This window comes from Prenolepis imparis, unplaced genomic scaffold, assembly GCF_030444845.1.
Source record: "Prenolepis imparis isolate NDT839.2.m4 unplaced genomic scaffold, iyPreImpa1.0 SCAF_2, whole genome shotgun sequence".
Lineage (NCBI taxonomy): Eukaryota > Metazoa > Arthropoda > Insecta > Hymenoptera > Formicidae > Prenolepis > Prenolepis imparis.
In genome coordinates, this window is record NW_028141160.1 from 23,589,056 (window position 1) to 23,611,449 (window position 22,394).

The 22,394-nt window shown below is 33.8% G+C and overlaps 2 protein-coding genes across 9 annotated transcripts in view; one reads left to right on the forward strand and one right to left on the reverse strand.

Annotated features, from left to right (window-relative positions):
- The window catches only part of Ca-ma2d (Ca[2+] channel Muscle-specific alpha2/delta subunit), a 26,294-nt gene continuing 3,900 nt past the window's right edge, over window positions 1-22,394 (reverse strand). For 2 of the 7 annotated variants that reach the window (XM_083032427.1, XM_083032426.1), the window contains exons 3-14: window positions 10,492-10,573; window positions 9,361-9,620; window positions 8,738-9,126; window positions 8,193-8,512; window positions 6,500-6,760; window positions 5,943-6,071; window positions 4,491-4,858; window positions 4,029-4,233; window positions 3,257-3,845; window positions 2,578-2,939; window positions 1,224-1,520; window positions 29-498 (exon numbers count right to left, since the gene is read on the reverse strand). In XM_083032427.1, coding sequence (XP_082888553.1) covers window positions 205-498; window positions 1,224-1,520; window positions 2,578-2,939; window positions 3,257-3,845; window positions 4,029-4,233; window positions 4,491-4,858; window positions 5,943-6,071; window positions 6,500-6,760; window positions 8,193-8,512; window positions 8,738-9,126; window positions 9,361-9,608 — 3,462 coding nt within the window. In that variant the 5' untranslated portion in view covers window positions 9,609-9,620; window positions 10,492-10,573 and the 3' untranslated portion in view covers window positions 29-204. Of the gene's footprint in view, window positions 499-1,223; window positions 1,521-2,577; window positions 2,940-3,256; window positions 3,846-4,028; window positions 4,234-4,490; window positions 4,859-5,942; window positions 6,072-6,499; window positions 6,761-8,192; window positions 8,513-8,737; window positions 9,127-9,360; window positions 9,621-10,491; window positions 10,574-11,037; window positions 11,185-11,254; window positions 11,522-22,394 lie in introns of those variants that run through there. The other 5 variants (XM_083032423.1, XM_083032428.1, XM_083032422.1 and 2 more) reach the window with 5 other exon arrangements.
- Window positions 15,580-22,394, forward strand: part of LOC145933045 (protein rolling stone) — a 13,188-nt gene continuing 6,373 nt past the window's right edge. Inside the window, exon 1 of one of the 2 annotated variants that reach the window (XM_083032436.1) lies at window positions 15,580-15,811. In XM_083032436.1, the coding sequence (XP_082888562.1) occupies window positions 15,655-15,811 (157 nt within the window). In that variant the 5' untranslated portion in view covers window positions 15,580-15,654. Of the gene's footprint in view, window positions 15,812-19,844; window positions 20,062-22,394 lie in introns of those variants that run through there. The other variant, XM_083032437.1, reaches the window with a different exon arrangement.

Here is a 22,394-nt window from a genome sequence, read left to right on the forward strand (position 1 = left end):
TTAGTATTAAATAATTATTTGTATATAATTATTATTAAATAATTAAACCAAAGTCGTAAATTGGAAAAAATATACTTACTTTATATAGTGATACACTTTTCTTATTATTTTATTTTCGTTATTTTTCATTATAAAACAACAATTATATATATATATATATATATATTATATATATATATACATATATGAGATTAAGTTTTATCGTTATGCAAAAGCATACAGAATCCTAATGACGGTAATGCACAGCAACAACAGGGACAATGTCAATGCAGAAGCTCCTCCGCAAACGGCGATCTCATATTCCAGAGGATGTTCCGTAAAGCAGCTTTTCAGCCTACGTCTCTTCAAAGCGTTCAACGGAATTTTATGACAGGGTTTGTCGGCCGTGCTATTTGTGTACTCGAAGGGTAAGATGGTGACAGGGGTTACGTCCAATCTTTCGACGCACGTCGGATACATGTTGTCTACCACGACCAACAGGAGATTCGTGTGTGTCACCTGTAATTGTCATTATTGGCAATTATTTCTTTGAAAGCCAATAGTCGTATTAAGAATACTATTCTTAATTCTTCTTTCGAGCAAATTGCAAAATATGTGTTCATAATCAAAAGGTTCAATTTTCAAAAAAGTCTATCGTAAATTATTAAAGACTATTTACAGTAGATTTATTTCGCTTGTATCAATGCACCTTGGTATATACTAAAAAGAGAGAATCGACACATAAATTTCTTAAGAACGTCGACGCACTATTAGAATATGTCTCATCGTTAAAACGCACTTGCTAAATCTTACCAAACAGTACAAGTTGGTAATTTATGTTAAACATTTTATTGACAAAACAATTTGCAAATTGATTCTTTTAAAGAAAAATACACTTGCATAACATTCAGACATATTTTCAAAAAAAAATTCAACGATTGGTTCTGCGATTGTATAGAATTATAGTATAAACGAAACAAATATTATAGATTCGAAATACGATGAGTCATCAAGTGCCAATAAGCATTTAATCTTCATATTTATTTTAAAATTATTTTAAAATTGCATTATTTTTTATCAAGACAAACAAAAACAAAGATAATCAAAACCGCGCGAGGTATTTATGTATAATGTATAGCCACATGTGAAGATATATCATATTTCATTATTTTTACGATCGTACCTGAGATCAGCGAAAATTCGGTCTCATCAATTAAAGCCAGCTTGCGTAATTAAATATTTACTTTCTGCGCGTAGAACGGCTTCGAGCAGTAATCGGAGTGATTAGTGATGCCTTTGGCGGCGACGGTCTCGTTCAGCATGTAGAGCGTCCGTTTCTGATCGCAGGGGTAGTAATAGAGATACGGTTTTGGCGGCGGTGGCGGATCAGGCAGATCCTCGTCTGATTGGGCTTTGCCATGAATACCGGGCAAGTCTACGAATTGGGTCGCGAGCCATATCAACCGCAACAGAAACCAGACTAACATCCTACCAACGTGTCGCAGAGGTTCCATCATGCTGTTGGCAGAGTTGCTAATTCGCTGAAACAATTTGCGCATTCTCGTTCTCTTATAAAAGCGATACAAAACTTAAAAATAGCTTTACTTACACTATCTTCCGTGTCATTTTGAAAACGCAATTCGAAAAATAATAATCTCGTTAATCTAATATTATCTTTAAGTGACAGCGCTTTTATATAAAATTAATATTATAATATCAATAATAATTAGCATACAAAATAATAATATTAGGTCATTCAAATGAAAACGAGCCAAAGGACATAGTAAAATGATGAATAGGTTTATTGCGAAATTTTTGACGCGAAACAGACGTGACACCACTGTAGTATCATGAATCATGACACACTGTGCGGTAAAATTGCGATCACATGAAGAGAGTAGCAGTGTGCCCATATTCAAGACGTCGTACTAGTATATCGTCCAAACAGTCAGAATAAAATTAACAAACGCTGAACAGCGAGCAATAATTCGTTTTTAAACCGCGGAAGGTGTGAGGAATATACAAATAATCCATCGCCGCATGAATCAAATGTACGAAAACTGCATGTTTTTGTTACGTGTCTGACCGTCTCTCTTGGAAGAGACGCTTACTCCGCTTACTTCAGTCTTTAATGCGACAAACATGCAGTTTTATACCTTACTCATGGATTTGTGTATTCCTCACACCTGCAGTTAAAAAATAAATTTCCACTCGCTGTTCAGCGTTTAATTTCATTCTGAATGTTTGGACGGTATATACTCATATATATACTAGCACGACGTCTTGAATATGGGTACACTGCTATTCTTGTCATGTGATCGCAATTCATGGTGTCACGTCTGTATCGCGTCAAAGATTCCGCAATAAACCTATTCAGCATTTTGCTATATCCTTTAACTCGTTTTTATTTGAATGACCTTGATATAATAGAATTAGTATTAATCATTAATTAAAAAATGTATATAAATATAAAAATCTATTGTTAATAAATTAGAATTAAAGTAGGAATTATTTCTCTTTTATCATAAATTTTTTTATAAATGTTAAAAAGTCACGCAATCATAAAATTTAATTAAATTTAACTCATCAAATACTCACAACCTCGTGGCACCAAGCTTGATAGTCATAGATGTCGAACGGTTTATAGAGACCCTGGCCAACCATGGACCTCATAGTGGCGCCTTCCTCTATAAGAGTGCCCATAAATTGCCCGGTGTCGTTGTGCTTCTCCGAAATAACCACGTAGCCGTTTTGATCCAGCAGGTAGCAATCGATCCAATCATTGGTGCAATTCATGTAGGGATTCGTCGTCATGGAAGTAAGCGCGATGAATCGTTCGAATAGATTCGTCATCGGCATCTGAAAGCCCAGCACACCCGCCGGCGCCTTCTTGCCACCATCCTTAGGCGAAAGGCTCATCGACACCGTTATCATCGCATCCTCGCCCGCTTCCCAGGATACTGATCAAATTTTACGTCATATATAATGTATACTAATAAACAACTCTGTATATAATAAATATAAAACAAAAATATACAATATATAATAATAATAATATAAAAATAACATAAATAATAAATAATAAAAATATATAAAATATATACTATTTAAAAATATATAATTTTTTTATATAAAAAGATAAAATGTATATGTATATAAAATAGAAATAATTTTAGAAACTTGATTAAAAAGACATCTCTGATCATTTTTAAACATCGCACAGATGTAAAATTAATTATAAAAGAATTTCTCATCTTTAGGCGAATGCAATTCTTACCGGACAAAGAGATACTGTTGGGATCTATCTCGTTCTGAAAGATGGCACCCTTGTACCAGGGTTCATTCACCGCTCGCCCGTGTAGTTTGCCGAAGATGTCATCGTCCGCATCTGCCAGCTTGTTGGCGTTAAAATAATGCCACCTGGTCAGACCGCTTTGCGTCGCGATGAATCTAATGTAGATGTCGTAAAGCTGCGCCAGATTCCGAGCTCTACGCGGTAAGTTTTCCACGTAGTCATCACTGAAGCTGTTGTTCGTCGCTTTAGCGTCGAACACCAGCAACTGCATGAGTTCCTTGTTGCAGTAGTAATCGTCGTACTTGAGCGTTCGCCTCCCGCAATCGGGCTCCTGATCAACGTCCTCGTCCGCGGACAGATAAGCCTCGTACTGCTCGGACCATCGCCAACCGGGTCGACTCATCAGCGCCAGGAAGTGGCGTAGCTCGTTCTCCGGACGATCGAATCGGTGATTCTCCGGGTAATGATAGCGACAATACACCCAACTCGGATGCACTCGCCAGTGATCGCCCGCAAAATAGTCCGACACATTGATATTCATATTCTGATTCCGGCGGATCTCATCACCAACCTTGAAGAATTTTTAGCACGCGATTTAATATTCGATCGCGTATTCAATATCCACTATTTACAAATTATTCTTGTTACTTGACGTAAAATTAATTGCGTAAAATAAAATATGCATAATTATTTATTAAGTTAATGCGATTAATTGCAAAACTATTTAAGGATGGACGAAATCGCTGTTTCCAACCTTGATCCAAGTGGTTCCGTAGTTGGGTATGGCAACTGCGAGGCCAAATGGTGTACCGGGCAAGGGTGCGTAAAAGTAATCGCGTTTCTCGAGGATAACACGACGATTGTCATCGTAGTGTAACTTCACGGGGACTTCTTTCATGCTACCACGCTTGTGATCGACCAACGCTGATCTCAGCTCTAATATTTCAGGACCCGGGTTCCTGCGCTCGTTTTGAAACAAAAATATTTTTCCGATAAAAGAGAATAATAACAAAAACAATTAAACTAAATAAAAATATATATCTATACATAAATAAAAAATATATATATACATATATTAAATAAAAAATAAACATAACATTTATTTTATGTTATTTTTTTCTAAAATATAACTATAATTCAATTTTATTCGTCTATATAATTTTTTGTAAAAAAAAGAAAAAGAAAAAAGAAAACCCTAATAGCACGAAGGCGTTACCTCGGTCCGCGTCCATCGTCAAGTATCTCCACCTCCGTAAGGTCGATGCTATTATAGTTCAATTTAAGCTGGCCTCTGGAGACCGGCCGTAGATCCGGATGCAGTACCACGTAGCCGTTATTAGATACGATAAAGGCGTAGCCGTTCACGCCGAGCTTATACGGCAACGTGAGCTTGCGGATGTCGTCGATCGGCACATCCGTCCCAGCCACGCCGAGCAACTTGTCCTCCGTCACGCGTGTCTCGTTGTCGCGGTTGCTTTTATGATCGAACACGGGCGTGCCCACGGAAGTCAACAGTCTGTATTCCTGCCAGGCGATCGTGTTCAGGGTGGACGGATCCGTTTCGATGTTCACGTCGTCGTCCAGCTGTGCAGAGCGATCACAGAGGATGGAGAAACCAACGACAACATAATTCGTATTGCTTTTATAATTTCCATTAATGGGAGCTAACACGTCTCTAGGGTGGGACTAAAGCGAAGGGCCGCGCTAATCTAATTTGCCCTCGGTCACTCTAGTAAGGGCTAGGTATGTGGAAGGTGTCTCGGAACCGAAAGGCGCAATCGAAAAGTCTTGTGACATCATCGACTTGTCATATTTTTAAATCAAATAATATTTTTGGATTTTTAGATTAACATAATTGTCTTTTTTTTTTTTTTTTGAAGACTCGAATTTTTGATTGTCCATTCGAATCGCAGACACCTTGTGCAGGCACCTCTAACGCTAAAAAAATGAATAAATAAGAAATCAAGAAAAAAGTAAATTCGACGAAAGCCCAGCCAACAGGGTACTAAACCTAGCTCGGGTATTAAGTTCTCAACTAATGGTAGTCAATCGCCGAGAACTATTCAATGTGTCAATTAGCGGTGTCCCAATGCCCAGCGATTAATTGCTTGCGGATGTTTGTCCAATTCTCCGAGTTGACGGTTCAGCGAACTACAAAAGTTGGCCAATTCCTTGGGTTGCTAAGCTTTTGATTAATGTTCGAGCAAGATAATCGAGATGCCTACTTGAATTATATTATAATTATGTAATTATATATATAAAATCGTACAATTAAAATTTGTTATAAAATTATTAAATATCAATGTGTTTATCTAATAATTAATGTGTCAATTTTCGATTATCTCGCTCGATTATTACACGAATTACCAAACAGAGTTCACGAAATCGTGATAATTGTTCATAAATTAAAGATACTTTTTTTTCAATCCAATCATCCTCGATTCATATTCTTTAAATAAAAATTTTTTTTCCAAAATGAGGAATTTTATTAATGTCATATCGCGTAAGTCTTGTGTATTTCCGTTTGATATTCGAGGGTTGAAACATAGGAACGTGTGCCAAGGGGAGATACAATGCGATACAGATCTAAAGAATACAGAGCCTGGAAAGTCTGGAAAGTATAGAGGCAGCGGGGGTTGGGGGTGTACTTTCTCGATCATATCTCAACCTGTTGTATGTAGATTGCATCCTCGTTTACTCTCACGCCCAGCCGTTTTCCCATCAAGTGTTTTTGCAGGCGCGACTTTTGTTCCTCGTGTTCCATCACCCGCCACAGCCAAGCGGCAAGTGCCGGATTCTGACGGGATTTACGTATGTTTCTTTATTTTATTCGCCCACTATATCTCCGCTGTCATTTTAACAAAAACATTTTCAAAACACTGTGGGAAATAAATATCGGGAAATGCGGAAAGAAAGTTTTTGTCCTGGCGACAAAAAAGTATATACAAACTTGAAGAATAGTTCATATTCACATTCGAAGATTATAGTCTTCTCTCGAAAAAATAAAAATAATAGGATTTTCTTACCACCGAATCATAATATCTTTCCTGTAATCGCGATTGCGCGATTTTCCAATTGGACAAGACCCCCGTCACATTTAAAATGATAATCCAGAGATAAAAGTATTCTCGTTGAGAAAATTTAGAATTATATCGCTCAATAGTTTTACAGAAATGTAAAAAATAAATAAATGAAATGAAATTAAAATTCTAAAAAATATCCTACCGTGATGTCGGCGTAAGAGTGCGTCCACACATTCGGATGCACCACGCCCTGAAGTACCAGAGGACGCGCGACAACCGGGATGTACTTGAGCACTTGCTCGCGCACTTCCTCCTGCGTGTGCACGTGTCTGTAGTAGCCGCGGTTCAAGCAGGCCATCCGCTGGGTCTCGCGCGGGTTGGTCACCTCCATCCCCAAGAGGAACGGGAACACTCGCACCGGTATGTGTGTACCGTTCTCTTCCCGGTTCCATTTCAACAATACCTATAACGAAGAAGCAGAAAACATGTGTACGTCTAAAGAATATTCATTCGATAGAATCTCAGAAGTTTATTTTTCAGTTTACTGCACTAAATTGTAAGTCTGTAATTTGAATACGAAATCGCACACAAAAGGCCGATCTTTCTGTATTATATAAAGTAGAATTAATAATAGAAGTAATACAAAATTAATTAACAGAATTAATAATAAAATAGTTCAATTAAAAAGCATGGTGAATATACATACATATCTCTTCGACGATTTTTTTCGGCTAATATATAACTACATTATAATTATTGTTATATTATTGTTTCTTTTCCAAAAGAAAGAAAAACTGGCCGACTTTGCTCAGAAAACAAGAAAGAGTTGTTTTTACAAGATAAAAACAGATGGATGGACGTTAGTGTATAATTTATTTATATATATGTATAAAGTTCAGCTCCTGTATATTTTAAACTTAATATATCTTACATTTGCGTTAATTTCTTCCATGCAAAAAAAAAATAATTAGGTGACACAAATATAGCGTGAGCTCTCATATTCGTGATGTAAAATAGATAAATGATAGAAAAAAAGTAGACATGAAAAATTAACCGTTTACATAACTATAATTAATTAAAAAATAAATGTGAGAAGTTAAGAATTAAGAATAAAATTAAGAATAAAAGTACATGTGTGCTAATATATGCGACATTGATAAATGTTATTTTAAAGCATTATTAAATGTGTAATACAACAAAAGTTAAGCGTTAATTTTTTACTTAACACGTCCTACTTGATTACAATCGATCAAAAGATTGTATAAGTGACCAGTATGTATAATTTTTTTTAACGTGAAAAATAAAGAGAAGGAGAGAAAAATTTATTCGAAACTATATTTAACATATTTTACGCAATAATTTTGTTGAATACTGCTTGAAAGATATATAATTGTAAAAAATATGCAAATGACTATGCATAAAATCGCGAGACATAATAGAAAAGATAATTTATGTTAATGATTTGGCTTTAGTTTTCAAATATATTGCTCTTGTATTTTATTTCATGTAGTTTAATTTTCAAGAAATAATGTATAATCCTTGAAATATCGATCAATTGTCAAAAAACATTACATTTTCATAATTTTATTATGCAAATTTATGCAATCGCTTTAAAATAATTGCGTTTATTATCTCCACATATTAATGCAATTATTATTTTTAAAAATCGTTACTTTAGTATTATTTATTTACAAACAATTTAAAAATTTACGTTATTACTTTTCTATTTGTGTAAGGAGAAAGTTTCTCTAACTAAAACGGGAGAAAGAAACAGAGTTAATTTCATGCTTCATGCACGATGCTTATCTTCAATTACTTTTGTCAACATGCGAAATTTCAGTAAGATAGGTCGAAGGAAAAGAGTGTGATAAAAGTATCAAACAACAATTAGTAACCTCTGTCAGATTTTCAGGAATGCCGTCTGTGACGAGCATGACCAGCTGATTGCACGGTGTGTCGGAGTCGCAGCCGCGCGATTCCCGATAAGTCTTAAGCAGGCGCAACGCATTGAGGAGAGCCGTCGTGGTATTAGCGATACCATCCGTCTTGATATTATCCAACGATTTCTTGAACGTGTCGATATTCTCCGGAGTGGCCTGGATTAGCATGTCTTTGAAGCACGGCACCAGCTCGGTCGTCTCGTTGGCGTACTTTAGCAGCGTGACGAAGTCGTTGTTCGACAGTGTGTCCAGGATCGAATTCACAGTTGCCTTTGCTGTCGCAACACATTTCGTTTTCGGTCAAACGTAATGGAGACATTACAATCCTCCGCGATCATAAAATTAATAGACGCGAAAAGATAATTGAAAAAAAAAAAAAAAATAAATAAATTTATTATATTAAAAGAAATTGCATTTTTCCTATCTTCGTTTCATCCAAAGTTTCGTTAAAGTTTCATGAATTTTTCCAACTTTGATTCTTTTCTCACGATCTCGCGTACCGATCGTCTTTCCCATGCCGGTCATGCTGCCGCTGATGTCCATCAGGATCACCATATCCTTGCTGCACGTGGCCGCTTCGATGAACCAACTGCGCACCCTGCAGTCGTAGAGATCGGCAGGTGGATCGTTGTCATCCTCGACGATCATTCGCCATTGCATGGCGGGATATTGCCTGAGCACGCCGGTGACCGAACCAAAGTACTGCCACGACAATGCCGGATCGGATTCGTAATTCTGACGAAACGTTTCGTCCAACAGCTCGGTCCTCGCAATATCTTCCTTGACCTCTTCCGTGAGATCGAATACGTTGGTTGGCATGTGAACCGACGAGTAGCTCGTGTTCACCGGAATATTATAAAAATGCGAATCCGCGTTCAGTTCCATCTCTCTGGAATCGATCCGCAATATATCAAGATTCCCATTCATTTGTTAATTCTAAATTGTAACATTTACGAAAACAAGTTTTTGTCCAAATTATTCGTAATATCCTATTTGCGTTATTCATTCTTTTAACTCGCCGAAAACTATGGCTTAATGTCAATCACGGTAACGCCGTGACCAATTCCCGTGTCTAATAGGAGAACCTAAAAGAAAAAAAATGAACCGAGCAAATTGCGCTCACCTGTAAGCGCTCATGTTCTTCACGCATTGGTCGTCCTCGATTGAATTACCGTTGATAGAGCTGCACTTGCCGGAAACGTAGGAAAAATTTCCGTCCACGAGAGACTTGTCCCAGTCCTCCGCCGCTGCTTCAGCCGCTATTCGGATACAGGTGATTGCGTCCATCTTCCGACGCAACATCCTACCCACACTCTCGCTGATTATGCTGACCAATTCTTCTCCGGACTTGTCCTCGACTCGCGTGTTCATGCTCTTGTATTTCTACCGGAATTATCAGTCACGCTTGCTTAGCACTTCTTTCTCTCACGCTTTATTCGATTATTAAACAAATAATAAAGAAATTTTTAAAAAATTTGAAAATTGTATAAAAAAAGACGCGAGAAAAAAAATATAATATAAAAAATTATTAAAAATGATATATAGGTTTTCTCTACAATAAATTTCCTCTGTAATAAATTTTTTTACACTAAATATTAAAAGCAAAATTATATATGTATATATGCTGCATGTTTAAAATAATTTGCAAAAATATAAAAAAGGCTTAAATTTATTGCTGTGCAAAGATGCAGAGTGCAGAGATATATGAGAGATATACCGGGTGTCCCATTTTAAAGGACCCACTCAAATATCTCAGAAACACTGCGTTAAATCAAAAAATGTTTCCTACAAAAGTTGTAGGATTTCGAGGGGGACATAACATAGTAATATTCATATGACCTTGGGCGGCGTCTCCAAGGTCAAGTGAAGGTGAGAATAAATTTTTTAAATGGAAACCCATATTTTTTATTATAACATCTTTTTCTACTAATTAATTTGAACAACTTTTATCTGAAGCATTTTTTTATTTTCTTCAAAATTCATTCTCACCTTCACTTAAGGTTAACCTTCACTAACCTTGGAGACGCCGCCCAAGGTCAAATGAATATTACTATGTTATGTCCCCTTCGAAACCCTACAACTTTTGTAGGAAACATTTTTCGATTTAACGCAATGTTTCTGACAATGAGATATTTGAGTGGGTCCTTTAAAATGGGACACCTGGTATATCATATTGTGTGAGATAACTGCCGAGATTCCTCGAATCTTCATCATCCGATATTTATCATCTCGAGTAAATGTCTCATATACTCACTTCCAGCAATTCCTCGGGTCGAGCAATTTCGTTTGCGAGTTCCCACAATTCGGTGCCCAAATTGTCCGCCCATCTGCCCACGCTGAAAGAAAAAAGTTGCAAAAATTATAAACATATCAATGTCGCGCAATTAATAATTGTGTTTATGAGCATCCTACAAATTCTTTTTTAAATAAATTAAGATGATAAACGATAATCGACGCGGATAAAAACTAGTCTTATTCCTTCTAGTGTTTCTTCTGCAAATCTGTTCTTGTGGAGAAAACGAGTGAAAACTGATAAAGAAGTGTATACATTAGATATAAACAGGAAGTCTTGTGTATGACGTTACAAAAGGAAACACAGAATGCAAGAATCTTATAATTACTCATCATTTCGATATGTAAAATATAATCTATTTATTTGAATTTATTTTTTTACTAATTGATATACTGAGAATTATCCAAAAGAAGGATCGAAAAGTTCAAAATAATTATAGAGGAATTTAAAAATAATTTTGTCGCACCTAATATCTATACCTAGTTCTTATATTATTTCTTTTCATACCTGAATTTGTATTTATATCAGTCTTTTCGATTTATTATTTTATTTAAACTTAGCTAAATCTTGGTTTAAATCTGTAAAGCTTAATAAAGGCGATTCGTTATTCCTTTTAGAGAGAAAAAAAACAAAAACACAACGACGCGACAGGTCGTAGATTCATCAAGCGTCCCATTTTATGATTTTCTTGTCGTCATCTTTTGCACCTCTATGCGGAACTCACATGTGCGCGTCTTTGGCCAGACAGACGACGAACATCAGCGCGAAATAAGAGACGAGAAGACATCGACCTGTCGTCGTCGGCATATGAACAAAACTGAACCGCGTCCCTCTTTCCGCGTCTTCTCTTCCTTCCTCCGCGGTTGAATATATTCGCTTCCGATCAAACGTATATAATGCTTCGCCGCTCTTTAGGACGGAGGGCACGAAAAATCCACGGAAGATCACGATCAGATGGCGTCTGCCACTGGGACAAGCCGGCTACTCGAGATTCGACGGCCTCCGGTCCGAATTATTTTTGGCGCTCGAGCTGCGCCGTCTTTCTCTCTCTCTCTCGCTCTCTCTTGAGAATTTTTCCTCACTTTCTGGCATAGAATACCCTATCCAGGGGTATTAATAAAATCATGCCGGCCGTTCACAAGAGCGGCGTTTTCGAGAAATTTAAAGCGGAGGAGATCGATAGAAATTAATTTTCGTCATAAATCTTTGATTCTCGAAGATCGGAGGAATCAGCTTCATCCGAGACATCGCGAGAGCTCTTCGTTTTTTTCAACGCTTTCATTTATCTATTATGCGGGAAACAATCAGAAAATAAATTGATCGCTCGATGCATGATATAACGACCGACATTCCGAGTCGATTCGATCGACCGGAAGCCGATTCTTTTCTGTACACGCCAGCGTGTAGAGAAAATCGAAAGTCCTTGTGAAGTCAAAAGTCGTGTCAAATGTCATTCAAGTTTTGAATGTTTCAGCAAATCCACGGATGTCGTTTCGGTGCGCAAATTATCTGTCTGGCCAAAGATCATTATTATGATAATTAAACATATTGAATAATGTTTTCCGGGCTTCCAGTAATCATCATAACTATACGATCTAGCTACATCGCTGTGTATTCTTTCAATGTAAAATAATTTCTTCTTGCACACAACAATGTAAATTTTTTAAAGAGTAAAATCACGTTTCTTTTCTCTACCTCTCTCACGACACTATATATATGTATATGTGTGTGTGTGTGTGTGTGTGTTATTTAACTCATTTAGAAATCATAAATGTGTGTGTATGTATGTGCGGCTACTTAATTATCATATATAACATTTCTAAGATTTAAGAATACACTAAAAGCTAAAACTATGTAAAATGTAAATATATACATATAGGTATTCGTCATACATAATTCTAAAAGAAATTTTGCTTTTCAGCAAAATGAGATTAAAGAATTTGAAAAAATTTAATTAATTAATAATTCCAAGGTAGTTTTTAGCCAGGAAAGTCGCTGCTTTCATTGTTTTCACTTTTTATAAGTCGCCTCGTATTACAACACATGTATCATAAAATAGCAGGGATAAAATAAAAAATCATCCAGGAATCGAATAAAATAATAGTTTCCCAGAAAATGATCGACACAAAATCGTACGAAAGTATAGCGTGTATGTGTTGTAATTGTGCATCCAGACGTGCTCATCGTCTCACGCATCGTCGTGTGACACGATATCTGCAATTTTGCAATCGTTATGCACGTACATGCATTGCGGAACTAAAGCCCTCTTCGGAAACACTCGCCGACAGACATGAGGGCTGCCTTCGAGGGTATTCTTTCGTCTCGTCCCGACTCACACGTAAGGTATCTTCTAGGGATGCGATTGAACGTTTTACAATACGAATGCCTTAGAAATTAGAACATAATCTGTATACATAATCGAATGGTTCTACAAATTGGTAGTCACATAGTAGGCTAGTTCAACAGTTCCTGGAGCTAATAGATCAGCTCAATCCAATTGCAGATTAAGTGGTTTAAGGAAAATTTTGTGAGCTAAAAAGAATATTTAAAAATATTTGAAATATTTAAAAAATTATGTATTACTTGCAAATAAAAGTTGTTGGCAAGGAAAGTTGATTCAATTTTTATTTTTTAATATATGTATATATATACATATATATGTATATATATATATTAAAAATTAAAAATTTGTACATTTTATTAACCGGAACAATTAATTATATACTTATTTTCAATCAGATATATTAATAAGTTGATTTGAAAAATCACCGTTTCTTTAATCGTTAATCAATTGATTTTGCAACATTTTTTATTAAAATAGCAAAAGGCTGAATAAGTCATATTCATGCTACTGTATTGTAGCAAAGTTGTGTAGTTTTAAAAAAGTCTTACTGACAAAGTATTTACTGCAGTCATTAAATTGGTGGCCTGACAACTGCAACGTCACACATTCGTGCACTATGCACTATAGGTCACGCTTGTCACAGAAAATGAATAACTGCATTCAATGCTAACTTCACAAGTTTATACATAAAACGTACACTATCGCTCAACAGTTTGAAAACTTTTATTCTATCCTAATTCTTAGACAAAATTACGTTTATATCTCACATATAATTATTTTATTAAAGATATCAAAATTTATTTATAAGTATTTGGGTGAAGTTTGAGAGATTAAAAAATTATGTTTATTTATAAATTTAAAAAATATTAAAATTTAAATTAAATTTCTCTTCGTAATTATTTATTACAATTATTTACAAATTGTAAAATATAAAAAATATAATAAGAAAAAATATTGTACACTCTCTTTCCTCCTTTTCCTTCACAAATATTTTCAATACTGATTTCAATATTGGCTCGATTGCAACCATTGTGCGAAAAAAACAGTGACATTTTATTTGCAGAAAAATACTGATAGATCTTTACAGGTGAATATACTTTTTCCTCGTTACAAAATACAGAAGACTGGAACAAAATATAAACACGAGCATCGAGAACTTTAATTGATTTTACGAGATGTGTACTATTTCCACTAAAATTATCCCTAAACTTTTTTGGAAGGACATCGCTTCGCAATTTAATTCAAATTAGTTTCGCGAGTAGATTTTCAAGCTTATCGAAGAAAAAGATTGTCACAACCAGGGATCCGGACCGAAACAAAATTAGGGTTCGGTTTTAGTTACGGTTTAATAAAATATTTAATAACTGTTCCGGTTCCAGTTTCGGTTTTTTGATAAATACAGGAAACCGAAACTGTTTAAATTACGATTTTTTCGGTTACAGTTCCGGTTTTTAAAATTTTTACTTTTCGTTTTTCTAATTAAATTAATTTCTAAATTATATTACTTTAAACAATTATTATTAATTTTTATGACATAAATAAACAACACTTTATATTATATATGAAAATATATATATGTATTTATATTATATATATACATATATATATATATATATATATATATATATATATATATATATATATACAGGGTCTTCAAAAAGTCCGGAAACGCTAAAATATTTCGTAAACAATGCATATCAGAAAAAAATGTTTCAAACAAGGTCAAGGTAAACTTAATTTTTTTAAATGGAACCCCCCATTGCATATTCTTGTAGCTTATCTCGAGAGCTTTGCAAAACACTATAATTGAGTTATACAAGAATATGGTTCCATTTAAAAAAATTAAGTTGACCTTGTTTGAAACATTTTTTTCTAATATGCATTGTTTACGAAATATTTTAGCGTTTCCATTTTGAAGAATCTGTGTAAAAACATACTGTCCTCACAGCTATCGTTATTGCGATAATATTATACATGTATTTCAGAACATTTAAAAAATAATTTATTTTTAATTGTACTGCACTTTAAGCAGGCAGTTATCATGACATTTCCGTCATTTGCGCAAAAATAGAAAAAAATATCGAAAAGAACCGTAAACCGAAAGTAATTTAACGGTCCGGTTATGGTTCCGGTGTTATAAATTTAATAGAATTTCAATACGGTTTACGGTTTCGGTTCTACTAAAAAAAACGATTATGGAACGGTTTTCGGTTTTGGTTCCGGTTCGGTCCGGGTCCTGGTCACAACTGTTTTCGTAGAGATCTGGTTTCTAAATGGCTGCTTTCGACTGACGACAAAATTCAAAGAACAATTCAGTGCGACTAAAATAAAAAAAAATGATAAAATAGAAAAAGTAGAAATCCGTAAAGCGCTCGCGACTACAAATCGCGAAATAACGACCGAATTGATAACCGTATAGTTCCATTTTACGAGGAAGAGAAAGGAGAAGGAGAAGGAGAAGGAGGAAAGAAGAGTAGGAGGATGCTTCTTTTTTGCCTGGGAAATGACGAAAAATTCATTTCAACCGAGTACGGCACGTGGTCGTACTGAAAGAAGACCGAAGAGAAAACAAGGTTCTCTTGAATGCGCGATGCAAAGTCAAGTGATAAATATTAATCGTCGTTAAAAGACACGTTAAAGGGGACGCTACCGGTCTGCAGTATATATTCGCGGACATGTTGCGTGCGCATTGATGATAAGTGGAGTGTTCATCGTCGTCGTCGTCGGTGATCGCGATCGATCGTTAATTCGCGAAAGTGAAACCGTGTCAAAGAATCAGGATGGATTCGAATAATAGCGATAAAAATTGGCAAGCGAACGACCGACGACAGCAGGATTACTCCGAGTGGAAAAACGCAGAGTGTGAAGAGCTAAAGACATGGCTCCAGGTTAAAATCAAGGATCCGTTCGATATCACAGATGCGGCCTCTTATTATGGTATCTATGGTATAATGCGTAATCGAATAATTACCCGCAATAAGACTATTACTTTCTCGAATAGGGTTGTAAAGATTATATATATTGTAAATATGTATTTCTCCTGGCATATTCGAATATATCCGGATATAATCGAGTCGCCAGATTATTTAATTACTCAAGTCCAAATATCAGGAACTATTCGGATAATTCAAATTTTTATATCCAAAAAATAAAAATCCAAATATGCAACACTGTTAATTCGTATTTAAATTATATATTACAAAAAAATTAGACAGAAAATAAATTTGCAGTGTATATATCAAACTTATTAGAGATTATGTATATACGATGCAATGCAATAATAAAATCAATTTTATATTATCTTTTTGTTATACAGGATGTCCCGAACTTCGCGAATTAAAATATCATAGCAAGAAAGTTCTCAAAAAAAATAAATTTAAAAAATTTGCCATTTTGCCATTTTTCACTCCAAACAATAGTTTTTGAGATAAAAATATTTGAAATTGGGCAATTATAAATTACAGAAGTCTGAAACGCAACACTATCGACGCGCGTCCGTTTAATCATAATCTGTAATTGGTCAATTTTTAACATTTTTAAGAAAACTACTATAAATATATATAACTACTAAAAATATATATATTATATAAATATATATACCTACATATATCTATATATGTATATGCATTTCAATTTGAAATAAATTCTTATCGCGCGCACGTGTGTATAATAAAAATTTATATATATATATATATATATATATATATATATATATATAAAACATAAATCTTATACATTTTATGCATTATGTTATAATCGTATGACGGTCAACTAATTTCCAATAATTACGCGACGGCCTATTTATCGAATATTAATCGATTTTAAGGAAAAAACGAATTATACGAGAAACGAGAAATATGAGTTATCAACTAATATGCAGTTTTTATCTTTACAATTAAGATATTTCTTACTATGATGATTTTTTTTTAATCGAAGAAAAAGATCTGTCCATGAGACATTAATGTAGACTACGCGTGTCGCTGCGGAAGAAAACCATTTTCAGCAATTTATTTAACAAAGTGTTATTACAAAAACTCTGTCATAAACAAAAAAAGGTATAATTGGAAACGTTTCCGGACATATGATTTTCTTTCATCTAAAATTAGAGTGTGCTCCTGAGATTTAACCACTTATTTCAGAAAATCACATTCTACACATTAAAGTTATATACAATTTTAAGAGATAAGAGTAATTTTAAGAGATTTCGGCATATTGTGCATTTTTTCATCAAGACTTGAATTACTTGGATAATTCGAATACTCAGATTTGAATAATTGAAATAATTATTTCGAATAATTTGAATATTAAATCCGAATATCCAGAGCCTTATTCTCGTGAGAGTTAGTGCATCTACATATAATACCTACATAATATATAAATTATATACTTATTATTACGTAATACGTAAACTTTACCTTAAATAAAGAGAAATTTTGTACATAAATAAAACATATTATGATAAAATTTGATTTCTCATGATTATAAAAAATTTATTTCTAAATTATATTTTTAAGGAATAAATTTAATTATTTCCCTTGAAGAAAGAAAGATAAGAATATCATTGACTTGATACAAGACTGAATTAGTGACATTCTTGATCAAAAACCTCAACATAAGATGAGTTAAAGTTAGTATAGGTCAGCTAAATTGCATATACAGTTAGGAAGACATGTGACACAGCATAAACGCGATAAGAATACATGCATTCTCGCAGCATAAAGAAATATCAACAGGAAATATTTCTATAGAAGTAATATGTGCAGAATTGCATAAATATTGTAAATATTGAAGAAATATTGTATTCTTATAAATGAAAATGTAGCGTCTTGTTAAATACATCTTCAAAAAAAAAAAAAAAAAAATTAAAAATAATTGCTTTTAATAATCTAATAAATATAATTATAAATCTTTTCAGAATATAAAACAAATTACGGTAACGGAATGGCAATAAGAGCCAAGGGCAGTAATTAAGGTGCACATATCATTTTATTGAATTAACAGATTAACAAAAATTATGAAAAACCTCGGATGTTTCGATCCCTTTTTTGGACCATCTTCAATGTATTAAACGATATGAATACGATAAATATTATAAATATAAATTATATTATGTATATAAATTGAAGTCAAAACCGGTTAAAAATTAATTAGTCAACAAGTAATTCTTGCAAATCGGAATTTTAAATTTTACAGTAGTGCATGACATAAAAATATCTACATCAAGATATTCATAAGATATGTGGACAACTGTCCCTTCTTTTTGGTTGCCTATACATAAAATATTTTTAATTCGTTTCATCCGCGACTGCAATTCACTATGGAAGTGAGCTTGGAAAATAAATTGAATTATTTCGATGTTTATCTTGACATTACAGGATACCCGAATAATATTGGTTTCATTGAGTAACATTTTCAGGGAGATATTTGAATTCTTTGTCACAGCATTCACTTTGCCAAAAGAAGGGTACGATTTTAGGTTTGATAATATAGTATTTTTAGTAAAAACTTGATATTGAATTAAATATTAAGTTTTTTAAATCTCTTATGTCATTCGTATCAAATAATTCGTGATTATTATATAGGCATCGTTGAAAAAATATTTCTTCCGATATATGCATCCTGGTCGACCAACTGAAAAGTGGTGCAATATAAGAAATATTAGTGATGCTTTTGAATCAATATTTTTTAAAAATATTTTTATACCACATGGACGATATAAAAAAAAGATAAAATTCCGATTTGCGAAATTTTGAATTACTTGTTGCTTAATTAATTTTAACCGGTTTTTAAAAATTTAATTTTAATTAATTTTGACTTCAATTTACATACATAATGTAATTTATAATATTTATCGTATTTATTCGCTGAAGATGGTCCAAAGAAAGGATTAAAACAAAAACCGCAGTTTTTCATGATTTTTATATTAATCTGATAATTCAATATAATGATATGTGTGCCTTGAAATTACTGCGCTTGGCTTTAATTAACATTATAGTTATCTTAATTTGCTAAATAATCTAGATTAAAATTCATCTTTTATTTCTGCACATCAGTATATCCGATTCCGTGAAATATTTGTGTGTGATGTGTAGAAATAAAATTCTTTTGCACCTCTTATATTATACATGAAGCATCGAACCAAAAATATTTTTGTTAATTCATAATTATCACAAAAAAGGATATTACTATCCTACTAACTATATAAATACTTTTTTAAATATTAAATACTTTTCTATGTCTCATCAAAACATTATTATAAAATTAAATATTACTTATCAGAATGATCGATCAAATTATAATTGTCATAAATAATTTACTTTTTTCTAAACTATATATCTATATGAATATATACAGCGATTTTCCGATTCTATATCTATATATTCTAAACTATATATCCCGAAATAATTTTCGTCAAAATTTCCAGCGCGGATCGTTTCTGATATTTTATATTTTATTTGCAATTTTTTTTATTAATAACTTTTTATTAAACAACAAGCGACGGCTAAAATTTGTTGAAGGTTACTCAGTCCTATGACCTTGACAACATATGTCAAGGTCAAGGTGATTGGGGCTGGGTCCCCTTTTGTTAATATTTACCGAAGTTGGCATTTATTTTATGTTAAAATATTCACACAGTATTCGTGTCATCATTTAACATATCCGTATTATGTTAAATTAACAGAAAAATTTCTGTGGACCGTTTGGGACATGTGATATTTGTTAAAAACACAAATTTTTCAACTGTGTATATATATCTATATATATCCCGAAATAATTTTCGCCAAAATATCAACGGCGAATCACCGATGATTAACGGCGATCTTCCGATCACGTTGCTTCGGACACGTGTCCACGTCGGTCCGAGAGTGGGGAACCATATTCTCTGTGGGGGAACGACTGTGGGTTCGCATCGATCTGGGGAGGGAAACTCTCCGCGCCGGTGTCCACCCTGGGATTGATATTGATTACGAGCACGCGGTGCCGGTTGCCGGGTAGTTGGAAGCTAGGCGTACGTCGAGCAGGAGAGCTCGGACTCGGAGTGGAGAAAAAGAGAAGAAAAAAAAAAAGAAAACAAATGCCACCCAAGTGCGAGGAATTTGAGATCCGCGGAATGTTGGAAAGGAACGAGTGTCCGGTCGACCGAGCCGCCGTGAACAAGTCTTCGCCGAAGTTACCCGCGTTATGCGGTGCGTGTTTCCGTAATTTTCTCTCCCCTAGGTGATCTCTAACGAAATTTTCGATTTTTCTGTCAGATCGCGAAGATTATCTGGTCATGACGGGATAAATCTTCGCAAGATCCTCGTAACAGTGATTCGGAGATGTATCGAGGTGGTTTAACACGCGCGTTTAATATGACGATTCATCGTCGCAGATGGTCCGAAAATCGATTGTGTCAACACGGGAGTTCGGGAATAAAATCGTTCGGGGATAAAATCTTTGGTGGTGCATTATAGTATGTTTATATAGCTTCGTGAACAACTTGATATATCGATAGATGCACGAAGTACTTCCATGAATCTCGAGGAATAATTTTTGACACATCAAGCACATCAAGCAATCGCTTGATGATTTGCCGACAGCACACAATTGTGTCCAGTTGAATGTTGGAAGAAAAGATGAAAGGGGCGCCCGTGTATGGATGTGTAAATGTGTGTTTGTACAAATGCACCTGGCCAAATGCACCAAATGCATCGATCGAGAGAGAGAATATAAATCCTGGCACACATACGGTCGTTTTTCAACATTTTATCAAACTTTTTTCTAAAACTATTAAACTTTGATTAATATATCGACCGCGAAAAATGTCTTAATTAAAAAGCAATTGCAAACAGAAGTAATGTTAACTTGAATCGCGCGAAAGTTGAATTTAAAGACATTCGTTGAAATATTTAAAAACCATACTTGAAAAACAAAAATACTATCCGGAGAAAAATTTATTACTGTCCTAAAAAAATTTATTACCGACCTAGAAGCGTGATTTTTAAATATAAACAGTAATAAAAAAAATAAAGAGAGAGAGAAACGTGTATCTTGGACGACATTGAGATATCTATATCACGTTCTCATGCCCAACTGTCACAAATTGTGTGTTACGATATCACGCACATAATAAAATTTAAACGAGAAAAATGCACAACTAAGTTATACTGTAATAATCTTAGGTTGTTGTTTGGTCAAATTTACAATCGATTCATATTCCTGTCGTCTAAATTATCAAATAATTCATCGCATTATTTTTGATTAATCGACGTAGTAAAATTCTTGTTTAAAATTTATTCAGACAATAAAAAGAGGAAAAAATTCCATTGCACGGATAATTTTTTCTCGGATAATTTACGAACAATGTTGGGTAATATTTAGATACATATGTATTTAGATAGAGTATCTAGATACATTTTGTGCCTGTATCTGAGATATATTCGAATTGAAGTATCTACATCTAAATACAAAACATATAGTATCTGAATTGCTTTTCTCAGATACATTTTTAGATACATTTTCACATATTTTTTTGAATTGACTAATTCTTTAAATTCTTAAAAGATCAAGATCATGTAGATAGCTGACAGTGCTATTGACATTCTCTATTTGTCATAGTAAAAAGATATTGCATCAATATATCGCACGTTTTGCTCATATAAAACATTTGTTTTTAAGTTTAAAGTTTAAGGCTCCTGGTACCTTGTCGACCATGTCGGAATCGTGACGTCAGAGGCGAGAAAACACACGCTAAAATTTCTTAGATGCCATTTCGAAATAAAAAAATATTTCGATGAAACAGCACTTCAGATGGCTTTAGCACACTCTTAAAAAACCCCGAAAACTATCCTTTTCCCTTTATAATCAATCAACAGCTGTAAAATGTAATATTATGAAGCCCAGTCCGTCTTGTCTTTGCACATGCGCAGTCATTCCGCATGTCAAAGTCTGATATCTCGATCATTTTACAGCTGTTAATTGATTATAAAGGGAGAAGGATAGTTTTCGGGGTTTTTTAGAAGTGTATTAAAGAGATCTTAAGTGTTATTTTATGCAAATATGTTTTTATTTAGAAATGGCATCTAAGAAATCTCAACGTGTTATTTCTCGCCTCTGACGTCACGATTCCAATATGGCCGCGGTGAGCACCCAGGAGCCTTAACAAAATTTTATATCGCCATCAACACCGGTTGAGCGATTATTTAGCATTGGTGATCAAATTTTAGTATTACGGAGAAACAGTTTGAGTGACGATATCTTTGAAGTATTTTTGATGTATTAAAATATATATTCGTTAGTATATAAGATATACTAACAAATAAAGTCGTAAACAAAAAATATTAATAAATAAAGGACTTATATATATTCAGTAAAATTTGTTACATTTTTATCATTATTATGATAAAATATAATTTAAAAGTATCTGATATGTATCTGAGATATTTTTTAAGTATCTGACAACTGTATTTATACTGTATATATTTTAATTTTTAATTTGTCTATTTATATCTGGATTTATAACTACATTTTTTCACATAGA